General features: G+C 39.0%; 1 protein-coding gene across 3 annotated transcripts in view; it reads right to left on the reverse strand.

The window, feature by feature from the left end:
* The window catches only part of syk (spleen tyrosine kinase), a 68,916-nt gene that overhangs the window by 34,011 nt on the left and 15,418 nt on the right, over window positions 1-19,487 (reverse strand). For 2 of the 3 annotated variants that reach the window (XM_050052692.1, XM_050052690.1), the window contains exons 1-4: window positions 16,643-16,796; window positions 16,469-16,546; window positions 9,038-9,510; window positions 7,031-7,191 (exon numbers count right to left, since the gene is read on the reverse strand). In XM_050052692.1, coding sequence (XP_049908649.1) covers window positions 7,031-7,191; window positions 9,038-9,439 — 563 coding nt within the window. In that variant the 5' untranslated portion in view covers window positions 9,440-9,510; window positions 16,469-16,546; window positions 16,643-16,796. Of the gene's footprint in view, window positions 1-7,030; window positions 7,192-9,037; window positions 9,511-16,468; window positions 16,589-16,642; window positions 16,797-19,487 lie in introns of those variants that run through there. The other variant, XM_050052691.1, reaches the window with a different exon arrangement.

Below are 19,487 nucleotides of genomic sequence, written 5' to 3' on the forward strand. Positions count from 1 at the left end.
CACCACACATTCCACAGTTTTAATGCACCACATACACTCACTCTTCGAGGTGCAGACCACTGATGGATTGGGGGGCTTCATGATGGGCCAGGCTATGGGACAGTGGTGTCCTGTAGCCCTCCATGCTGCCCCCCGGCCCATCCTTATCTGTCCTCCAATTTTAAAGCACCACACACACCTACATCTTGGGGGAAAGATGGGAACAGGTTCCAGGTGCCTTATGGGCCCGCGTCGGGCGGTGGGTGGGCGGGCCCTCCTGCCCCACCCATCTGGGGTGTGTCTCTGGCTCTCTGGGGGTGCTGGCCATTGCTGCCCCGGGTCCTTGGGCCTGCGTGGTGTCCTGCGGCCTCTGCGGCTCCCTGGGCATGGGGTCTGGGCGCTCCTGTGGTCTTGGGTTGCCATACCGCCCGCCTTCCCCCGCAGGGCTGGCCCTGGACCCTGGTGATGGTTTTCATAAACACATCGCAAAGAACCGATGGGATCACTTAAAAGGGGCCCACTTGCTTCTCGAACCTACCACACTGCACTGGCAACCCTTCTCCACAATTGGGCTTTCCTCCTCCACCAGGACTCTCACATTTTTGGTGTTCAGTATAGACTTCTCTTTTGTTTTTGTTTTTCCAATAAAGGCTGATAGGCTAGTCTCCAGGGAGGGTGGGTGACGGTCACAACCACGCACAGTATGGGTAAAAAATACTTGACTGCAAGATTAACAGTGCATCAATCTTCATAAGAAGTTTACACCCTTTTGTGGCGCTAAGCTACGAAGACCAATACAGACAGGTAGAGAAGAAAAAGAATAAAAATTAAAAAAAAAAAAAAAAAAAAAAGTCTAACCTCGGATTGAGGAGGAGCAATGTGGTTTTCGTCCCGGACGCGGAACCGTGGACCAGCTCTTTACCCTCGCCAGGTGCTGGAGGGGGCATGGGAGTTCGCCCAACCAGTCCACATGTGTTTTGTGGATTTGGAGAAGGCTTACGACCGTGTCCCCAGGGGCATCCTGTGGGGGGTGCTCCGGGAGTATGGGGTTGGTGGCCCTCTGCTAAGGGCCATCCAGTCCCTGTACCGAAGGAGCACGAGTCTGGTTCGCGTGGCCGGCAGTAAGTTGGACCTGTTCCCGGTGAGGGTTGGACTCCGCCAGGGCTGCCCTTCGTCACCGGTTCTGTTCATAACTTTCATGGACAGAATTTCTAGGCGCAGCCGAGTGGTGGAGGGTGTCAGGTTCGTGACGGGAGGATCTCGTCCCTGCTCTTTGCGGATGACGTGGTTCTCCTAGCTCCATCAAACAGTGACCTCCAGCTCTCGCTGGGACGGTTCGCAGCCGAGTGTGAAGCGGCTGGGATGAGAATCAGCAACTCCAAGTCTGAGGTCCTCAGCCGGAAAAGGGTGGATTGCCCACTCCAGGTCAGGGGGGAGGTCCTGCCTCAGGTGGAGGAGTTTAAGTATCTCGGGATCTTGTTCACGAGTGAGAGTAGGATGGAGCGGGAGATTGACAGGTGGATTGGGGCGGCGTCAGCAGTGATGCGGGCGCTTAACCGGTCCGTTGTGGTGAAAAGGGAGCTCAGCCAGAAAGCGAAGCTCTCGATTTACCGGTCGATCTACGTTCCAACCTCACCTATGGTCACGAGCTCTGGGTAGTGACCGAAAGTACGAGATCGCGAGTACAAGCGGCCGAAATGAGTTTCCTCCGCAGGGTGGCTGGGCTCAGCCTTAGAGATAGGGTTAGGAGCTCGGACATCTGGGAGGGTCTCGGAGTAGAGCCGCTGCTCCTCCACATCGAGAGGAGCCAGTTGAGGTGGTTCGGGCATCTGGTAAGGATGCCTCCCGGACGCCTCCCTTGGGAGGTGTTTCGGGCACGTCCAACCGAGAGGAGACCTCGGGGCCGCCCCAGGACATGCTGGAGGGATTACATCGCCCGGCTGGCCTGGGAACGCCTCGGGGTTCCCTTGGAAGAGCTGACGGAGGTGGCTGGGGAGAGGACTGTCTGGGCTTCTTTGCTGAGGATGCTGCCCCCGCGACCCGGACCCGGATAAGCGGAGGAAGACGAAGACGAGCTTATCTTGTTAGCAGTTTGCAGGGGGGGCTGGAGCCTATCCCAGATGACATTGGGCGGGAGGTGGGGTACAGCCAGGACAGGTTACCAGACTATCACAGGGCTGAGACATAGAGACAGACAACCATGCTCACATTCACACCTATGGACAATCTAGAGACACCAATTAACCTGCATGCCTTTGGACTGTGGGATAAAGGTGAGGTACCCAGGGAAATCCCATGCTGACAAGAGGAGAATATGCAAACTCCACACAGAAGGGCTCCCCAACCCGGAGTTTGAACCAGGAACCCTCTTGCTGTGAGGTGACGATATTAACCAGTGCACCACCATGTCACCCCGAATGTCATCCTTTGACATTAATAATTTCTGCAGCACCGAGCAAACATGAATTTCTTTTTTTAAAGATTATTTTTATGACTTTTGCTTTCATTAGACAGGACAGTATTAAGCATGAAAGGGGAAGGGAGAGAGGGGATGACATGCAGCAGAGGTGTCACAGGCTAGAATTGAACCCATGGCAGCTGCAGCAAAGACATTGCCTTTGTACATGGGACACCCGCTCTAATCACTGAGCTACTGGGCACCCTTACACATAAATGAATTTACAGAAAGATATGATTCAATAAATATTTATACTGCTTAGTTGATGCATTCACATTCTAAAAACACATGACTTTATACGAAATATTTCACATTTGAAATGTAAGACATAACATAAAATACATATTACATAGAATGAATTCCTATAGACACAATAACAAATCATGCAGCGTTACATGTGATGAACCACACATGCAGATGTCACACACTGTGAAGGCTTATGTGGATACCAGACACTTCATAAAATATCCTATTTTAATTATATTTAAAATGTAAAAATAATAAATGCACGTGTTATTTTTAGCATGGAGACTTTAGGTGGCAAACACGTGCCAAACAAAATGTGAAGCTAGACTAAGTGTGCATGTGTGTATTTCTGATGTAACATTTATCCAGTGCAGCATGATGATTCAAAGCCTATTTCTTTGGTCCTCTGCAGTCCGTCTCTACTCTGACAACAGACTGTCACTTTGATGCTATTTTTGACTGAAAGCTCTCATTCGGCTGAGGGGTATTTCCACAGCGCTACTCTGTCTTGTGTCAGTCTTCATAATGTCGTACATGCATCACAGATAATAAAAATCCCTGAAGACAGGCTCAAGCCATAAAATAACCTTGCTTCTCCAGCTTGTAGAAATGCTGTAGCCAGGCTAAGAGACAGAGATAATATCACTCCTGTTCAAAGCTTGCAGTCATGTTTGTAGCTGTAAACACTGATAATCTTGTCCTCAGTATTATTTATGAAACTTGAGAGTTTAAAAAACTTTGGATTTTTCAGTGACACAGCTTTTGATATTTTTGCACTGAATATGTGAACCCATCTCCAGACAACAACTATTATTTGAGTTACAATTTTAAAAAGTCGAGTTCAGTATTTCCACCTGCAGTGAAGAGAATTTGAAACACTAATTTAGGCCTTCAAAAATATGTTTGAAGGGTTACATATACATACATACATTTTTATTATTTTATATTTACATATTTCTATGTCATACTGTTGTTCTTATTCTTATAATTATAATTCTCTATTTTCTAAATATTTCTGATTTTGATTTAAAGCCTGCATTTTTGTATCTTATTAATTTTATTCTACTGCACTTTTTAATTATGCGATATTATTTTTGTCTTATTTGTTTTACTCATGCCTACTCCTATTTGTTACTATGTATATACATATATATACATATATATACATATGTATATACATATATATATATTGTAGCGACCCTGCAGTAAATGTTCTGANTATATATATATATATATATATATATACACATATACACACACACACATACATATATATATATATATATATATATATATGTATACACATGTTCAATACAAATCACATAGCCCTGCTTGTGGCCCTAACTATTGCCAAAAAAATAATACTACTAAATTGGAAAAGTAGGGGAAAAAAATCAACACCTCACAATGGGTCGACTTACTCACACAGCAGATACCAAATTAACAAAATCATCTCTGCAAAAAAACAACTTAAACATTTCATTGAAATATATTCACCAATTCAAATCTATCCTGCTGCCGGTGAGCTAATGCCACAACCCAAGTATGAACGCAGATGCAAGCATGTAACTGGGTAAACATATGTATATGTGGGCATGTGTATATATGAATAGCAATAATTCATAACACTAAACCAAACCCATGTTGCAAAATACACCTGAAATGCATTCAAACGCAAACAGACCATGCCCTATATATATATATATATATATATATATATATATATATATATATATATAAAGATGAGCCAGCACTGACATTACAGTGACAAAGAGAAGCCCAGTTGCAAAAACTAACAGGAACTTGAATAGATGTCCTGTATATCTTCAGTTGTAACTACACTAGTCCTTTTTGTGATCTAAATTATATTCCAAAAACATCTAAAATGCAACAATATTATAGAAATTTAAATATCTTGAAATATAGCCTTACTTATAATTACAGTATTTGTGTTAGCTGTTGTTGGCAACCTTTGTAAGCTAGAGCCACACCTTACAAGTACCTCCAGAATCTTCTAGCCATGAGTACCATGTCTGGAGCGCACTTCAAAAAAAATTTAAGCTATAATTATAACCTGAGGCTATGTTTCAGCAGAAACAAAAGGTGCTTCATGAGAAAAAGGGACAGAACAGTCACATTTCACCCTGCTGTCTTTCTTCCTCTTGTCTGGCTACTTCAGGAAGTCCTTTGCAAACTGCCAGAACGGAAACCACAGTGTGTGTGTGTGTGTGTGTGTGTGTGTGTGTGTGTGTGTGTGTTCTTCTGTGTTTCTTCAGCCGAGACCACTGCCTCTCAACTGAAGCTTCTACACTCGCTTTATTCAAATAGCAAAGCAAAAGGTACACTGTGAACATTTATTGAACTCAATATGATGTAAAATATATATATTGTACTGTTGTAGTTGTTAGTTTAGGTGCTTTTGCAGCATTTCCATTCATTTGTCATCTCACACTGACAGCACTGAGAAAACACTGTACTGGGTTTTATTTCCACTGCCTCCATTGGACTTCAATGAGTAACTACTGAAAATCAATAGCAGTAATGGTATTAGCTCTTGTGGCCCCAGACAGGATATTAGGATATCACTGCCCTCAACAAAAACACATCAGTATGGAATTACTTTTACTTAATGCTTCAGTAAGATATTTCTTATGACACACAGAACTTTTGTCATATTTCTCTGATGCTGTTGTGAAAAATGGCAGAACTAAAGCCGAAATAGTAAAGACAAACAATAAAGTATGTCAATAAGAATTAGCTCACAAAAAGCTAAATACTGACTCAAAGCTGCTGCTTGGCTCTGGCTGTACTGTGTTAATTTGACCAATTGTATTACAATTTAAAAGAATAAAACAACGTAACAATTAGAGCTAGGCTGATAAAGTGACTGAGCCAAAACTGACAAAACATAACATAAAGTATTGTCGTGGGTTCAGCCTTTGTTTCCACTATTCTCTGCCTGCTTTGCTTTTGTATGCATGACCTTAAACTTGACAGAAATTCAGTAACAATAAAGTCTGTGCTACGTCTTCCATTGCGGTGTGTCTACCAACCACTGATTAAATCCTTGCATCGAAGCCTCAGGTTTTTAAAAGTTTACGTTTGGAGAAGCTTCAGATTACAGGTTGTTCCTGAAGCAGAAAACGCCTCTGTGATATCACACGGGGCTCGGCCATTAAACAAATGTATTCCTAATCATGGGCAAAATTCAGCAGATAGGCTGTTGTTGATGTTACAGTGACAGTAAATGAATACTTCAACCACAAAATGATCATTTGCATATTAGTTAAGCACCCTTTGTTGGATTGAATTCGCTAAGAAAACTTTGTGTTTCTTGATGCCTCCACACTGACCAAAGAATCCAATAATGGACAAAATTCTTGATGAATTGAAGTCATAAGGGTCCATGTTTAACAATAGCAAAACTATATCAAAACATCTGTTTACAAACTCTCACACAACTCGTGCAGTATAATCCAAGTCTCATTATCCAGTTGTATGCTCAGTACTTCTCAAACAAGTTATTTATTATTATTATACCATTGTTACTATTATTATTATCATACTATTTTAAACACTTCCACATAAAGGTAGTGCACATGTGTTTCATTCCATGAGTTACTCAGTTGTGCTCTTCATCTGTGCACAAGACTGTTTAAGCTAAGTTCACACTGCAAGACTTCCATAATGGTCAGTAGGCTTGGGCAGTAGGTCATTTTCAAATACCTTCATACCTTCCTGATATGAGGAAAAAAAATAAAAAATTCACAATGGCGATGGTGGCAATGATGATGGCGGCGCACACAGACGCAGCGGCTCAAGGCTCCCTGAAACTTTGTGTGTGGTCACTCTTTGTATGGATATATGAATGGATATGTTAGGGGTTGAGTGAGTCAATGCTCTCGTACAGTTGAGATGAACTCTTAAACATTGGAATAAGGCACCAAATGCCCATTACGAGTGCCTTTTACCACTCGCATTGGATCCCAGAGGGTATAGCGCGAGCATTGGCGTATCTGTGGATCACCCTGCCAAGCATGAGACATTGAAGGCGGCAGAGAGAACGCAAACAGAGGAGGGGATTTATCATCCCGGGCAGCCATCCAGGACGCCTGTGTGATGATTATTACAGAAACCCGGCTTCACCCGGGGGTCCCAGACAATGCTAATAGCTCAATGAAGTAGGGGTTTTTTTAAAGGCAGAGATTTGATTTTGTGTGACCTGGGTCATAACTGGGTCAGTGTAGGTGGATATTGTGAGCTCTAAAGAAATATGCAAGAAAATAGTGAAATAATTGGTTGAATTTAGATGGATTTGTTATACAGAGACACTTGTCAGGTACTTACAGGAATTTTCCATTTGTGCGGGAGCCATTCTGAAGCCTGGGCTCAGAGTCCTCTCGCGTTATTGATCCATGGAACCAGGGCATTTTTTCATGTGCGGTGGTAGAAATGAGCTTCTCCAGCTGAGGCCTCTGGCTGATGATGGCCTGCTCCAGAGCTGCTCCCTGCACACACACACACACACAGGCGCTATGAGCAAACACTTTCTCTGACGTGTTCTCAACAATATTATTAAAGTATCCTCCTCAACTGTTGCCATGTTTACTTCCAAGGAGGTTATGTTCTCTGTTTTGTTTACATAACTAATTGCAGAAACACAATGACTCTTTGTCACAATCTACAGTCTTTGGTAACAGAAATCTACCAGGGTAGCCTGCACATGGAGCTGCTCAAACTTCATACAAAAAGCAGTAGTTATGGAGCCTTCAGGTACAGTGGTTTCATAGGAGAACCTGTGTAATTGTAACAATGCCACAGATGTTACAACCCTTTTTTCTCAAACAAAGGTTTGGCTACGGAAAGGTCATGGAATTAATTACAACTGTACTCACATCCAAATGTAAAATGGTTGCAATAAACTCCACCAGGGATATAGCCTGCGATTTTGGGCTGTTCCACACGAAAGATGATCAACATGAAAGAAATGTGGCGATATCTTTGGTCATGGCTCTAAAACGATGGTCCTACGTTGTACAGTGAGAGAGGTTCAAGGATGGCCTTTGTTACAGTCTTGCGATCAAAAACAGCCTGTGATAAAATTCTGAGTATCAGAAATTTGGGATGACCATCTCACTGTGTGACTGCTGTTACAACCTATGTCTACTAAGCAACAGAAATGCAGCATGAAATGCAGCATGAAATGACGCACAGGCACTAAACCCAAACAAACAGACAGATTGCAGCTCACCATGGAGAAGGATGAAAGATGGAGGGAAATAGCGTCAGAGTTGCAGCTGCCAGGTGAGCAACCTAGCAGCTAGCAAACATATACACAGACACACCGCAGTAGCTATATAGTGTCCACAAACCTTTAGGTTATTTAATAATATGACCCACTATGTTGTGCTTCACAGTTGGAGAAGTAATAACCCTGCAGCACATTCACTATGGGAAGCTACAGGATCGTACATCGTAGCCTGGGATTCAGTAGGAGCTGTCATCGTATAGTCTGCATACATCAAACTCTAAAATCTCAAATCTCACAATCTGACATTACCACAATTTAGACATATATAACATATGCACAGCTAAGATAATGAGACTTCAATTTGGCACAGCCATAATTTGACTTCACTCTTATAGTTTCAGAAATAAAACCAGACATACATGGTGGTTATGCTTGCAGATTTGCATATCATAAAAGACCTCTCTGAGTGACCTTCTAGTAACTAATGTTTACTTGCTCAAATTTGGAAGTATTCGGTGAACATATCGTGGCATCAACTGGGGACAATTTGGCCCTAATCTGCCCCCTCTGGGACACACTTTTGAATCCTCCAGGTTCACACAAGCAGGCAGGTATGTTACACTGTATTGTAGCTGCTCGTCTTTGTGTATGTGTTGGTAAAACCCAAATATATCACAAGCATTAGAGGTGATAACACATCTAGTAAATCTTGAGCTAGACAATTCATTGTTAACCTCAGAAATAGCTAATTATCCAAGATAAACAGAACTTTAAGCTTTCAAACCAAGTCAAACAACACAGTAAATTGTGTCCATCACCAGCTATTTCATAATTTTGTAAAATATTGTTAGGAAAATTACAGTTCGTTACAGCTTCAGTTTTATATTTTTTTTGTTGTCCTAGCCATCTATCTATCGTAATGATAATAGTGTATTTGCCAAAGTAATTACTGAAATCTGGGAAAACAGTGGCTTCACTAAAAGAAATCAGAGGAGTCAAGAAATTATACTATTACCCAAACTTTTTGTTGTAAACATACATCTTCATCTTCTAAATATTCTAAATGACCTGTCTTCTACTCACAGGATAGAGTTGAAACTAACCTGCAGATTCCAAGTCTGCTTCACATACTCCCGGATCAGTTTTTCCTTCAGGTCCTCGAACGGCCCCACCTTTGGCTGCATGTTCTTGGGCCTGTTGCAGGGTCTCTTTAGCAGACACACAAGGCCATCCATCTCCTGGGAGTGGTAGTCAATCACATCCACAGGGCTCCTGTGGCTCTTACCACCAGCGATAGCATATGTGTCATTGGGTTCTCTTTCAATGGTGTAGTGGTAACAGCGGCCTGAATGCAACACAGACAGTGCAAAGCCTCCAAGATAGTTTCGGCTCTGCCGTAGCAGGTATGAGCCACTGCTCATGCCTGCCTGCTGCAGGTAGTCCTCCGCTTCCTCCCTGGTGATGTTGCCATAGAAGAACGGCAATGCATTCACTTCGTCAGCCATGTTGGCTTCTGGATGGTGAATCCCTTAAGGAAGTCCCTCAACAAAGTTCAGCCACCAGGATGAAATTAACCCTGAGAAACAAAAGTAATTTAGGTTAATTTACTCTGATTTTTTTTTTTTTTAAGAAATCAGTAATATGTGGCCTACAGAATTAAAAATGGAGTCAAAAAGTATTAAATTCTAACAGGATGAACCTTTGATCAACAGTGGCAGGAAATGCATCACAGTGTTCAATACATTTACAGAATGAGCAGAGTACAGTACTTCTGTATCAGTGATATTTAACTTGCATGCTCCCCAGTGCACCACCCAGACCAACTGATCACCCTGAAATGAACCACACACACACAACATAATGGGAAAGTCTAACACCATAAAACAGTTTGTTTGCTGCTGCTCTTAGTTTTGATTTATGCTGCTAATGGCTGTTCAGTTTTCACAGGAGCCAGCCAGAAGTTCTTTCCTATCAGCTAAAGATGGACGATAATATTGGCACGTCATTGGTATTGGCTTTAAAATTAAATATCGGAATCAGCCGATTTCTGCCAGTATGACAAACCAATTTTTTTTTTAATTGACAAAGTTAACATGTACAAAAGTCAGGTAAATGATAGAGCACAGGTAACAAAACACGACGAAATAATGGTACTACACAATGCAAACACAAATACATGGTCTGAAACCAGGGTATTACATGAGGCCTATGAAAATACATGTAAAAATAAAGATAACCTGAGGCACAGGCATACAGATAATGAGGAATATTTAGTCAGAGAATTCTGGAAAGAAACTTGCATAATATATGGAATCGGCTATCGAGTTCCTATATATCGGCATACCAAATTTCTGCAAAAAATCCAATATCATGCATTCCTACTATCAGCAAATAAAGCTTTTTTTTATTTGCATCAGCTCAAACTGTTGTGCAAATTAATGCAGTAGTAAGCACCAGCTTTTTCCAACTCTGCACCATATCCAAAATCAAGATATTTCTCTCCCTCAAAGACCTGAAGATAGTCACACACGCTCTCATCTCCTTCTGTTTGGACTACTGTAACTCTCTGTACACCAGTATTAGTCAGTCCTCTCTGTCCCGCCTTCAACTGGTTCAGAACGCTACTGCCAGGCTCCTCACAGGTACCCAGAATAGAGACCACATCACACCTGTTTTAGCCTCTCTCCACTGGGTGCCTGTAAAGTTCAGAATTGAGTTCAAGGTTCTCCTGTTTGTTTGCAAAGCCCTTAACTTAGCCCTTAGACTGCAAAAGCTCAGTCACTTTACGCAGAAAAAAACGGTGAATGAACAGCTCTCAGCTACAGCTACAGCACTTTTCACTTTTTTCACTTCTCACTTTATTTCCGAGACGAGCACAAACCACTTCAGAGACTCCCATTTACCCATGTACACTCATACACACTACTAGAGACGGCTGCAAAGCTTTCATATTGGGCTGCACATCAGGAGCAATTTGAGGTCCAACATGAACAGTCACAAAGAGCTCTGCAGGTACATTATGCAGCTGACAATTACAAATATGTTGGGACAGTTGAAAGCAAACTGTGTTTTGTTCTTATGTTGAATTTGTTTGTAGGAAAATTCAATAAGGTCTTTATTGTTTTAGAAAAAAACACCTCATGTGTGTTGCTCCATGATGATTCTTCTCTCTTTTAGTTTTATTGGATCTGTTTTATCTTTCTGTTGGCCCAGCAAAAACAATAGTTTTGTCAAAGTAGTGGGTTTTTTTCTTTCGTAAAGCAGTACGTGACTTGCTGATCCTCTTCCCCTTGCAGACAATCAAGAAACATCATGCTCAAGGACACTTCGGCAGAAGGAACCCTCAGGCCTACGATCAGTGGGTCCTGAGTACCCAAACTTATTTTAATTTCCGTCCCTTCTACTGCCATTAGACTGTACAGCAGCAATGTAAACCACACATTGTCGTCACTCTGAACAGCCAGCTCCTTCCCTCCCTCCCTACATCACAAACACATACGACACACATCACTTTGTTATATATTATACTATAGTCATCTCATATTATAGCATGCTGTATTATTACATATTACTATATTATGTTACACCATACTACACTTCATGATCCTATACCATAATAATAATAATAATATAATTATGACATTGCAACTTACATTATATCTAATCTTATATCCTGTATTATACTATACTGTACTGTATATACTGTATTATGTTAATATGTTACACTGCTTTGCTACATTATATACTATATTACATTTGTATTCTGTTCCTATCAGTGCTGTACACAGAAATATTGCAGGGAAGGTGCTAAAGTGTAAAAAACGGTTTCACTTCCACTTTTTTTTTTTGTGCTGGCGTGAAGTGCTGGTGTAAAAAAAAAAAATATATATTTTTTAAAAATGTGCACACACAATTGCCAGGAGGTGTGCACAGTGATGAAGATGAACAGGGAAATGTCTGTCTAACTTACATATAAGGTGTCTAAATATCTATACTATATGTACCCAGCAGCATTTATCACTTATTTAGACAACAACAGTCTAAATAAACTGTTTATTTAACAGACAACAACAAAGAAAACAATGCCACATTGTGTACGCTTTAGTCATCTATAAAGTAAATAGCCATCACAATCAACAAATCTTGACACAACACTGAAACGTTGCAGTTGCAATTCTTAAAGAATCCCAGAAAACAGACATGTACAACTCCATGCCCCTCCTCAATGCTCTTTACACACCGCAGCCCCAAACTACGTAATATTACTACCAAGTAATATTTGTATAAATTAATGATCAGAGACGCAATGTTGGAGACATTAACATTATTTCAAATTGAGTTTTGGTTTGAAAAGACACATGGAAGTGAGAAAGCAATTCTGTGTTTGTCTCCACTCACACCGGGCAGCTGGTGTAAAGACGTGATGCTGCAGGGTGCTTGATTTGCGTGTGGCTGCCACAGGGGAAGTTGAAGAGGGAGGGGCAGGGGCTCAATTCAAATGCAGTTGTTGGGCAGACAACACACTTTAAATTGAGAATTGATGCCATGGGCCAAATTTAAAAACTAAAATATAAAATTCTTAAAAGACAAAAAGAAACAGTTCTTGCAAAAGGGCACTTATCTAGACAGCGGGTAAAAGGGCAGGTGCTCGAGTACAGCCTGGGCTCTATCTGCATGTGCCTGATTCCTCTATCAATACAGACAACACTTAGTATCATAACTGAATCACATATTATTCTGGAGTAGCGGTTTACATAGGCTACACATACTAAGTTGGTGACTCTTCACCTTATAACTTTGTCTTTAGTTGATCTTGTACAGTTTTTATTTTCACTTCTATTCTTATTCTAGTTGTGTAAACCTCTTAACATTCTTTCTTACGTCCCTATTTATCTGTGCTATGTTTAGTTTGATGTTTTGAAAGTTTTTGTACCCTGGTCATGATAGAAATAATAAATAATTCAACTAATAACACTCAGATCAATGCTCCTTAAAATTTAGGCTGTAGTGATGGTAAAATGTATTTTGCATAGCAGCAATGCATAGCATAACCGCTAATATTACTGTTAATGAATTATATCCAAATGCTAAATGCAAAAACTGTCCCAAACCAGCAAACTGCAGAAAATGTAAAACCATCAATCTGCAGGGGAAGATCATGCAATATGACTGAAAGACAGCTACTAAATGGACCTTGTGGTGAGATTATTATATCAATAAGTCTGAATTCAGGTTTTACCTTTTCTTTAAGAAAACACTCAACCAAATATCCAGAAAAACATGCTGTATGTTTCTGCAAACCACAGTTCGTTGCATTTGGCTGTTGTTGTGTAGCAGATACATTAAAACTTTACGTTTCAACAACACTGTGTTTAAAATGTGGTTAGGTTTAGGCACAAAAACCATTTAGTTATGGTTAGGGAAAGATTGTTTGCCCTAAAATGCCCTGTTTTAGGGGAACAGTCCTGGCAAAAGAAGCAGCAAAGTTTTGCAAAAAAAAAAAAACAATGCTTTTTGTGTCTAAAAAGCAGCTGGAAACACAGTGAGGACTCACTAAATCACAGGAGGTTTTGTTGTTCGTTGGTTTCCAAATAATAATACAAATAAACGGACGAATAAAACATAACAATGTAACGTATTCTTGGTTTGCAGAGACATACAAGGCCAACATTTTCTTCCTGGCGACTGGGCTGAAATAGGAGGGTACAAAATCTCTCCATAACGACCAAGATACTAAAGTAGCTGCATGTCTGGACGTAGTTAAGAAGATGGCGCTGCGTGTCTCATCAGCCCGAACCCACTGTGTGTCTCTGCTGATCTTGGATGTGCCAAACCAGTAAAGATACAAGTGCCCTTGCCTGTGATTTGTGGGGAAATAATCATTTTGTAGCAGCATCTCAAAATGCACATGAAAATGTGATGATGCAGGTAAAAATCAGCCAGTGTACAGGACAAAAGAAGTCAGGCCTACACAAATCCCTTCTTGCACTGTGAAGACCAGCGGTGCAATAAATACTCAGATCCTTAGCTTAAGTTAAAGAACAATTCCATCACAAGTAAGAGCTACACTGTACGCAACTGCTGTTAATTTACAACCAATCTCCAACATTAATATACTGTATTCGTGAAAAACAGTTTGAAGCATTGTGGCCTGCTCCACTTGAAGCAACAGGACAAAGGCCCTGAACAGCATGCTGCTGCTTTAAATGACAGGACACTACAGTATTTTTTGGAAACTGGGTGTTGCATGAAGAATTGGTGCACGGTCAGAAGTTCGATAAAATGTATTGTACTTCTGACATCTGGTTAGTGCTTTTATTCACAGTCAAATTTATTTTAGAAAAATAGATGGAAACACAGGAGTACACAGTTTGGAGGACATCAACAAGTCCTGCCTCATCAACATTGATCAGGTCTTGCATCCACAAAGTAGACGATAATTCTAATCTTATTTTCTTTGCCAGTATCTTGGTCATATTGCCAAGAATGTTTGATTCCAAACTGATGCTCATCAGGCTGTCAAGCTGGTTTTAATGTCATTTATCAATGAGATGGAGATTTGAATAGCTCAAATAGTTAGCCTATATTTCTGGGCGTTTTTTTTGGTGATTTCTTTTGGTAACGATATAATGGTCTGCATCTGAGGAAGAACATTCTCGTTAACATATATTGATTTACTGATATTGGAATTTTTTACTTTCTAATATCAACAACAGCCCAAAAATTCCAGTATGATGAGGCTCTAACTTCAGGTGTTGTCATGTATGGTAAGAGTTAGGGGAAGTCTCTGACAAGCCAAATTTCAGAATTTTAGTTTACTACCATATTTCAGAGCAGACAAAATTTGACTGTTTTTGTTTGCTTCTCAAAATGTCATGGGCTCATTTCTCTGGGTTGTCCAACAGGACGGTAGCAGTATTCATGATGACACTGCCTTTTTAATTGCATTGAAAACTGATATTTTAGATAATTTTTAAACTGATAAATTGAGTTATTGTAATATCAACTCTGTAGTAAACTGTAAGGACTTTATGTAACAACCTAAACAGAATGTTACTGTAAATCCAAATAATCACAGAAATATGCTGCATTTAGTTTTTACGGTAATTGACTGTGAAAATGTTAAACGGTATGAATACTGTAATATTAGGGTATGTTACTGTCATCTGTGCTGCCAGCTCTTTACTGTTATTTTACAGTGAAATCATTTACAGTGTAGGCATTTAAAATTTCTACTAAAGTGAAAGTATAGCTGTATTGTCAGCAACATGAAAAAATCAAAGTAAAAGTACTTCCTCTGCAGAAAAATGGCCCCTGTAAAGATAAATTGCTCTATTAGAATACATTTCTTATTGTAGCTTAATTCAGAGAGTAGGGCCACCTCTAAAGTAAATGATACATGGACTGCATTAATATAGTGCTTTTCTAGTCTTAGCAACCATTCAAACCATTTTACACTACAGGCACCATTCACCCATTCACACACAGTTAAACATTGCCACCTGGTCATCACAAAATTATTCACACATATGCAATTTGGGGTTCAGTATCTTGCCCAAGGACGCTTCAGTATATAGACTGCAGGGGCCAGGGACTTAACCATCAACCCATTTGTCAGTCTGCTCCTGAGCCACAGCCGCCCCATTCTGTTTTAACCCCATAAAAGGTCACGGCAGAAATCTGGGGAGTCGTATGATGATCAATGTGGTTGGAAAGAAGCAAAGACAAAGTTGTGCTACACACATCAATATATCATATTTCTTTTTTGGGAAATAATAATGCATACCTTTATCCCTTTGGTCTCAAAAAGTTATTGAAATGAAAACACCTGGTAAGTTCAGAGGGGAACTGATAACAAGTCACAGATCAAATGTGAAAAGTGTAAGTAGACACTACTTTTTTTCTGAAGGGTTTTCGACTGTGGTTCCCTCCTGTGTTTGAAATATTGGGCAAAGTAACGACAGCCATCAAAAAATATAATGTAGTTAAAAGCATAAAATTTCCCTCTGAAATATAGTGAAACAGACACATTGGTTAGCAGAAATGGAAGTAAACTTCCATTAAATTTGGACTTAAATCCACTGATAGAGACCTGGACAAACTGTATTTTCACTCATGAAAAGTGCCTTCTTGTCTTGTACTATGTTACAAGACCTTTCCTGAGTCCTAAAATATTGATTTAATTTCGGGTAAGTTAATAAAAAGGCAATAACAGGGCACTTAGTTTGTCTTGAAACACATGAAATGATTCTATGCTGTTAAATATTTGATTCATTTCAAGATAATTCATTTCCTGAAACAAAGGCAGCTGCACTGGCGATTAGTGGAATGATTTCATTCCCTTCTGCCGATGTCTTTCATGTTTTTTCAAAAATTACTCAGTAAAGTGAGAGATGAAATTACTTGTTAAGACATAAAACCCAGGAAGAAAAGGAACTGTAATTCTTCATTCTGAAACAAGGAACTGTGGCAGTGAAGTCCAAAAAGTCTATCTTAACCAGATAAGAAAGGAAACATAAATACTGAATACTTACTGTATGCAATGTTGCTGCAGTGTTGATCCTCCACTAGTTCTGCTCCTTCAGTCCCTCAACATATCAGCTGCCAGCAGTCTGAACAACATGTGAACACATCATCTTAAATTCAGCCAGCTCCTGACAAACAGAAAATATGCTTTTAGAACCACATGAAACCAGACAGTCACTCACAGTTGATCCCGGCTGGACCACATTAACAGTCTGTCCGTGTGCTGGTACACAGTGAAGTGGTGGAGCGCTGAAGCTTCCTCATTTCAACGACTTCCTTGACAATTTAATTCTTTTACTTCCTTTTTTTTCTTTTTCTTTTTTTTATCTGTACACTGACCAACACGTCTGCCGCGTGCAGGAAATGATGTGATAACTGCGATGACACAAGTGACAGCGCAAATAACTCCAAGATCACTCAGATGGGTTTCATCATATTTTTTTACATTTTCTTTTTTTTTTTTTTTATTGAGGAAGAAATTTCATTGTTGACCTTGGAAACAGTACTGTAGTTGGATAAAAATATATTGAGGAAACAAAAAGAAAGAGAGAGAAAATTCTGCTGAGGACGACCGTGAGATGTAGATGGAAGCCCCAAAAAATCTTCTAATTGAACCTCGACCTTGTTTTTGGGCTACATTATGTCTGTTAGTGAAGTTTTGGTAACAGAAACTGTAATATTGCAGTGATAATGGGTATTACCTTGTTTTTTTAGTCATGATTAGGTTTCATATTTTACATTTGACTGATTTGTACTACATCATTGATGTATTATATATATATATATATATATATATATATATATATATATTAAAAATCATTCTGTTCTACTATGAAGAAAAATTCTAAGGATGTGAAATCCGACTGACCACATGTGACAATGACTAATCCTAAATAAATATGACTGGATATTACAAATAGGGAGCCAGTCATATATATATGTACAGTGTGGTGAATGATGATGTTGTTGTTAGATAAAAAAATAAATAAATAAATAATGATAACAATATAATAATAACAATTATTATTAATAATAATAATAATAATAACAATAAATATAGACACATATAGACTGTCTGAGGAATTCAGTCTTTGCTTCCTAAAAAGTTGTAATTTAAAAAAAATACAAAAAAATAAATTAATTCATCAATTAAAGATTACAAATTTTAAAATTGTAATTTTATAATTCAGAATTCATAAAATCATGGTTTTACTACACAGTTATTACTAAATTTAGCAATATATTGAATAGATAAACATTGAAATGTTGCAACTCAATATATTATTGAAAAATCATCTAATATTAATAATGTAATGTAATAATAGATGTGGTAATTTACTGTTCACTATTCACTGTTATACACATTATTTGATTTATATATATAATACTGATCATTATTCTTACTGATGCATGAATGAGCAGCATTTCTATGGTTATGCTGGTGCTTATTTTAAATGCTTTTTATACATTTGGGTAGTTTAACCAAATGCAGTACATTATATAAGCTTTAAATATGCTGAATCAGTCAGATCAATAAAAAGCAACAAGCAAGTAGAACTATATGTTAGCTGTCAGGTGAATGCAGTAGAGTAAAAAGAACAGTATTTATCTCTAAAATAAAGTCCAGTGGCATGTAAAGTAACACAAGACTGAAAATAATTTTCAAAAATCAAATAAATAAAATTCAATTAACCTCAAATTTGTACTTGAGAGTTTTTAGAGGTACGAATCTGTTTGCTTGAGCAGACAAAATGAAATAATGCAGTTCTGGCTGCTGATCATCCACCATCGCTAAGTAACAAGGCTTTACAAAAACGCTAATTTACTTATTTCGTTTTTAAATGGTGGATGTATTATTAATTCAATGGATTTATAATATATTGTCACTTGCTTAACTGGTGTATCTGTGTGTGTGTGTGTGTGTGTGTGTGTGTGTGTGTGTGTGTGTGTGTGTGTGTGGAAAGTTAGCACTGAGCAGTGTAAGCAAGGTCAGTCATGTGTCACAAGCAGAACATTTTTACCAACCAGGAAGTTCCTGCTGGCTTTGGTGCGTTTCACACCCACAGTATACTGTTATTGAAATGCACATCACCCCAGCCCTTTACTGATTGGTAGTTATGTCCTGTAGTTATGTTCTGTTTTAATTAAATGATTTCAATTTAATTAAATTGAGAAAGTCATTTTTGAAAGGTATTTTCTTATTGTAAATGTGAAATGTATTTCCTGTAACTTTAGCAAGAAAGATGTGTGACTTTGTGAGGTAAAACGTGAGTTTTACATCTTGAGAGTGAGACATTTTATCCAGCTGTCACTTCTTCAAACAGATGTTTGAGGATTAAACCCTAGTGTAATGGTTAAGGTTAGGCCTAGATATGGGTTAAATTAACCCTTAGACGCATAACTGAGGTCAAAAATGACCTGGGGTTGTTTTTCTTCAATATCTATGGAATTTATCATTTCATATTCCAGGCAGCCTATTCCTCATAAAACATGTTTTTGACATGAAACCATTTGCATTTAAATTTTTTTTTAAGAAATTGTTGTTTATGTATCACTACCCCTCTCTTCCATAAGTGGGGTCAAAAATGACCCCAAGCATTTCCTATGTAATATCAAGGGTTAGACCTAGGAATCTTTGATTCTTATCAGCTGTGACTGGCAGCTATACATTTACTGTAGCACTTACACATCTAATGCCAGCAGTCTAACCACCCAGGATGACTTTTATACAGCAACATACATCTAAGTATTATATTCTTGGAATACATATGACGTTATAAAATATGAACTTATTTTCCACATCCATGACTTTTGTGTGATAAAGTATAGTATTATTGTCATCAAATTAGCCTACTTTGTAGTTAGCTAACACTAGCTAGTGTTAGCTAACTACAATGTAGGTACTAGTTAGCTAACTACTATGTAATGTCAGTACTGTAATGTTAGCAAGCTAACATTACTGCATTTGTTGTGTAGAGATAAGCAGCCTTACTATGATATTTATAGCTTCCTTGTAATAAAATCTAA

Source organism: Epinephelus moara, chromosome 9, assembly GCF_006386435.1.
Source record: "Epinephelus moara isolate mb chromosome 9, YSFRI_EMoa_1.0, whole genome shotgun sequence".
In the NCBI taxonomy this organism is placed as follows: Eukaryota; Metazoa; Chordata; class Actinopteri; order Perciformes; family Serranidae; genus Epinephelus; species Epinephelus moara.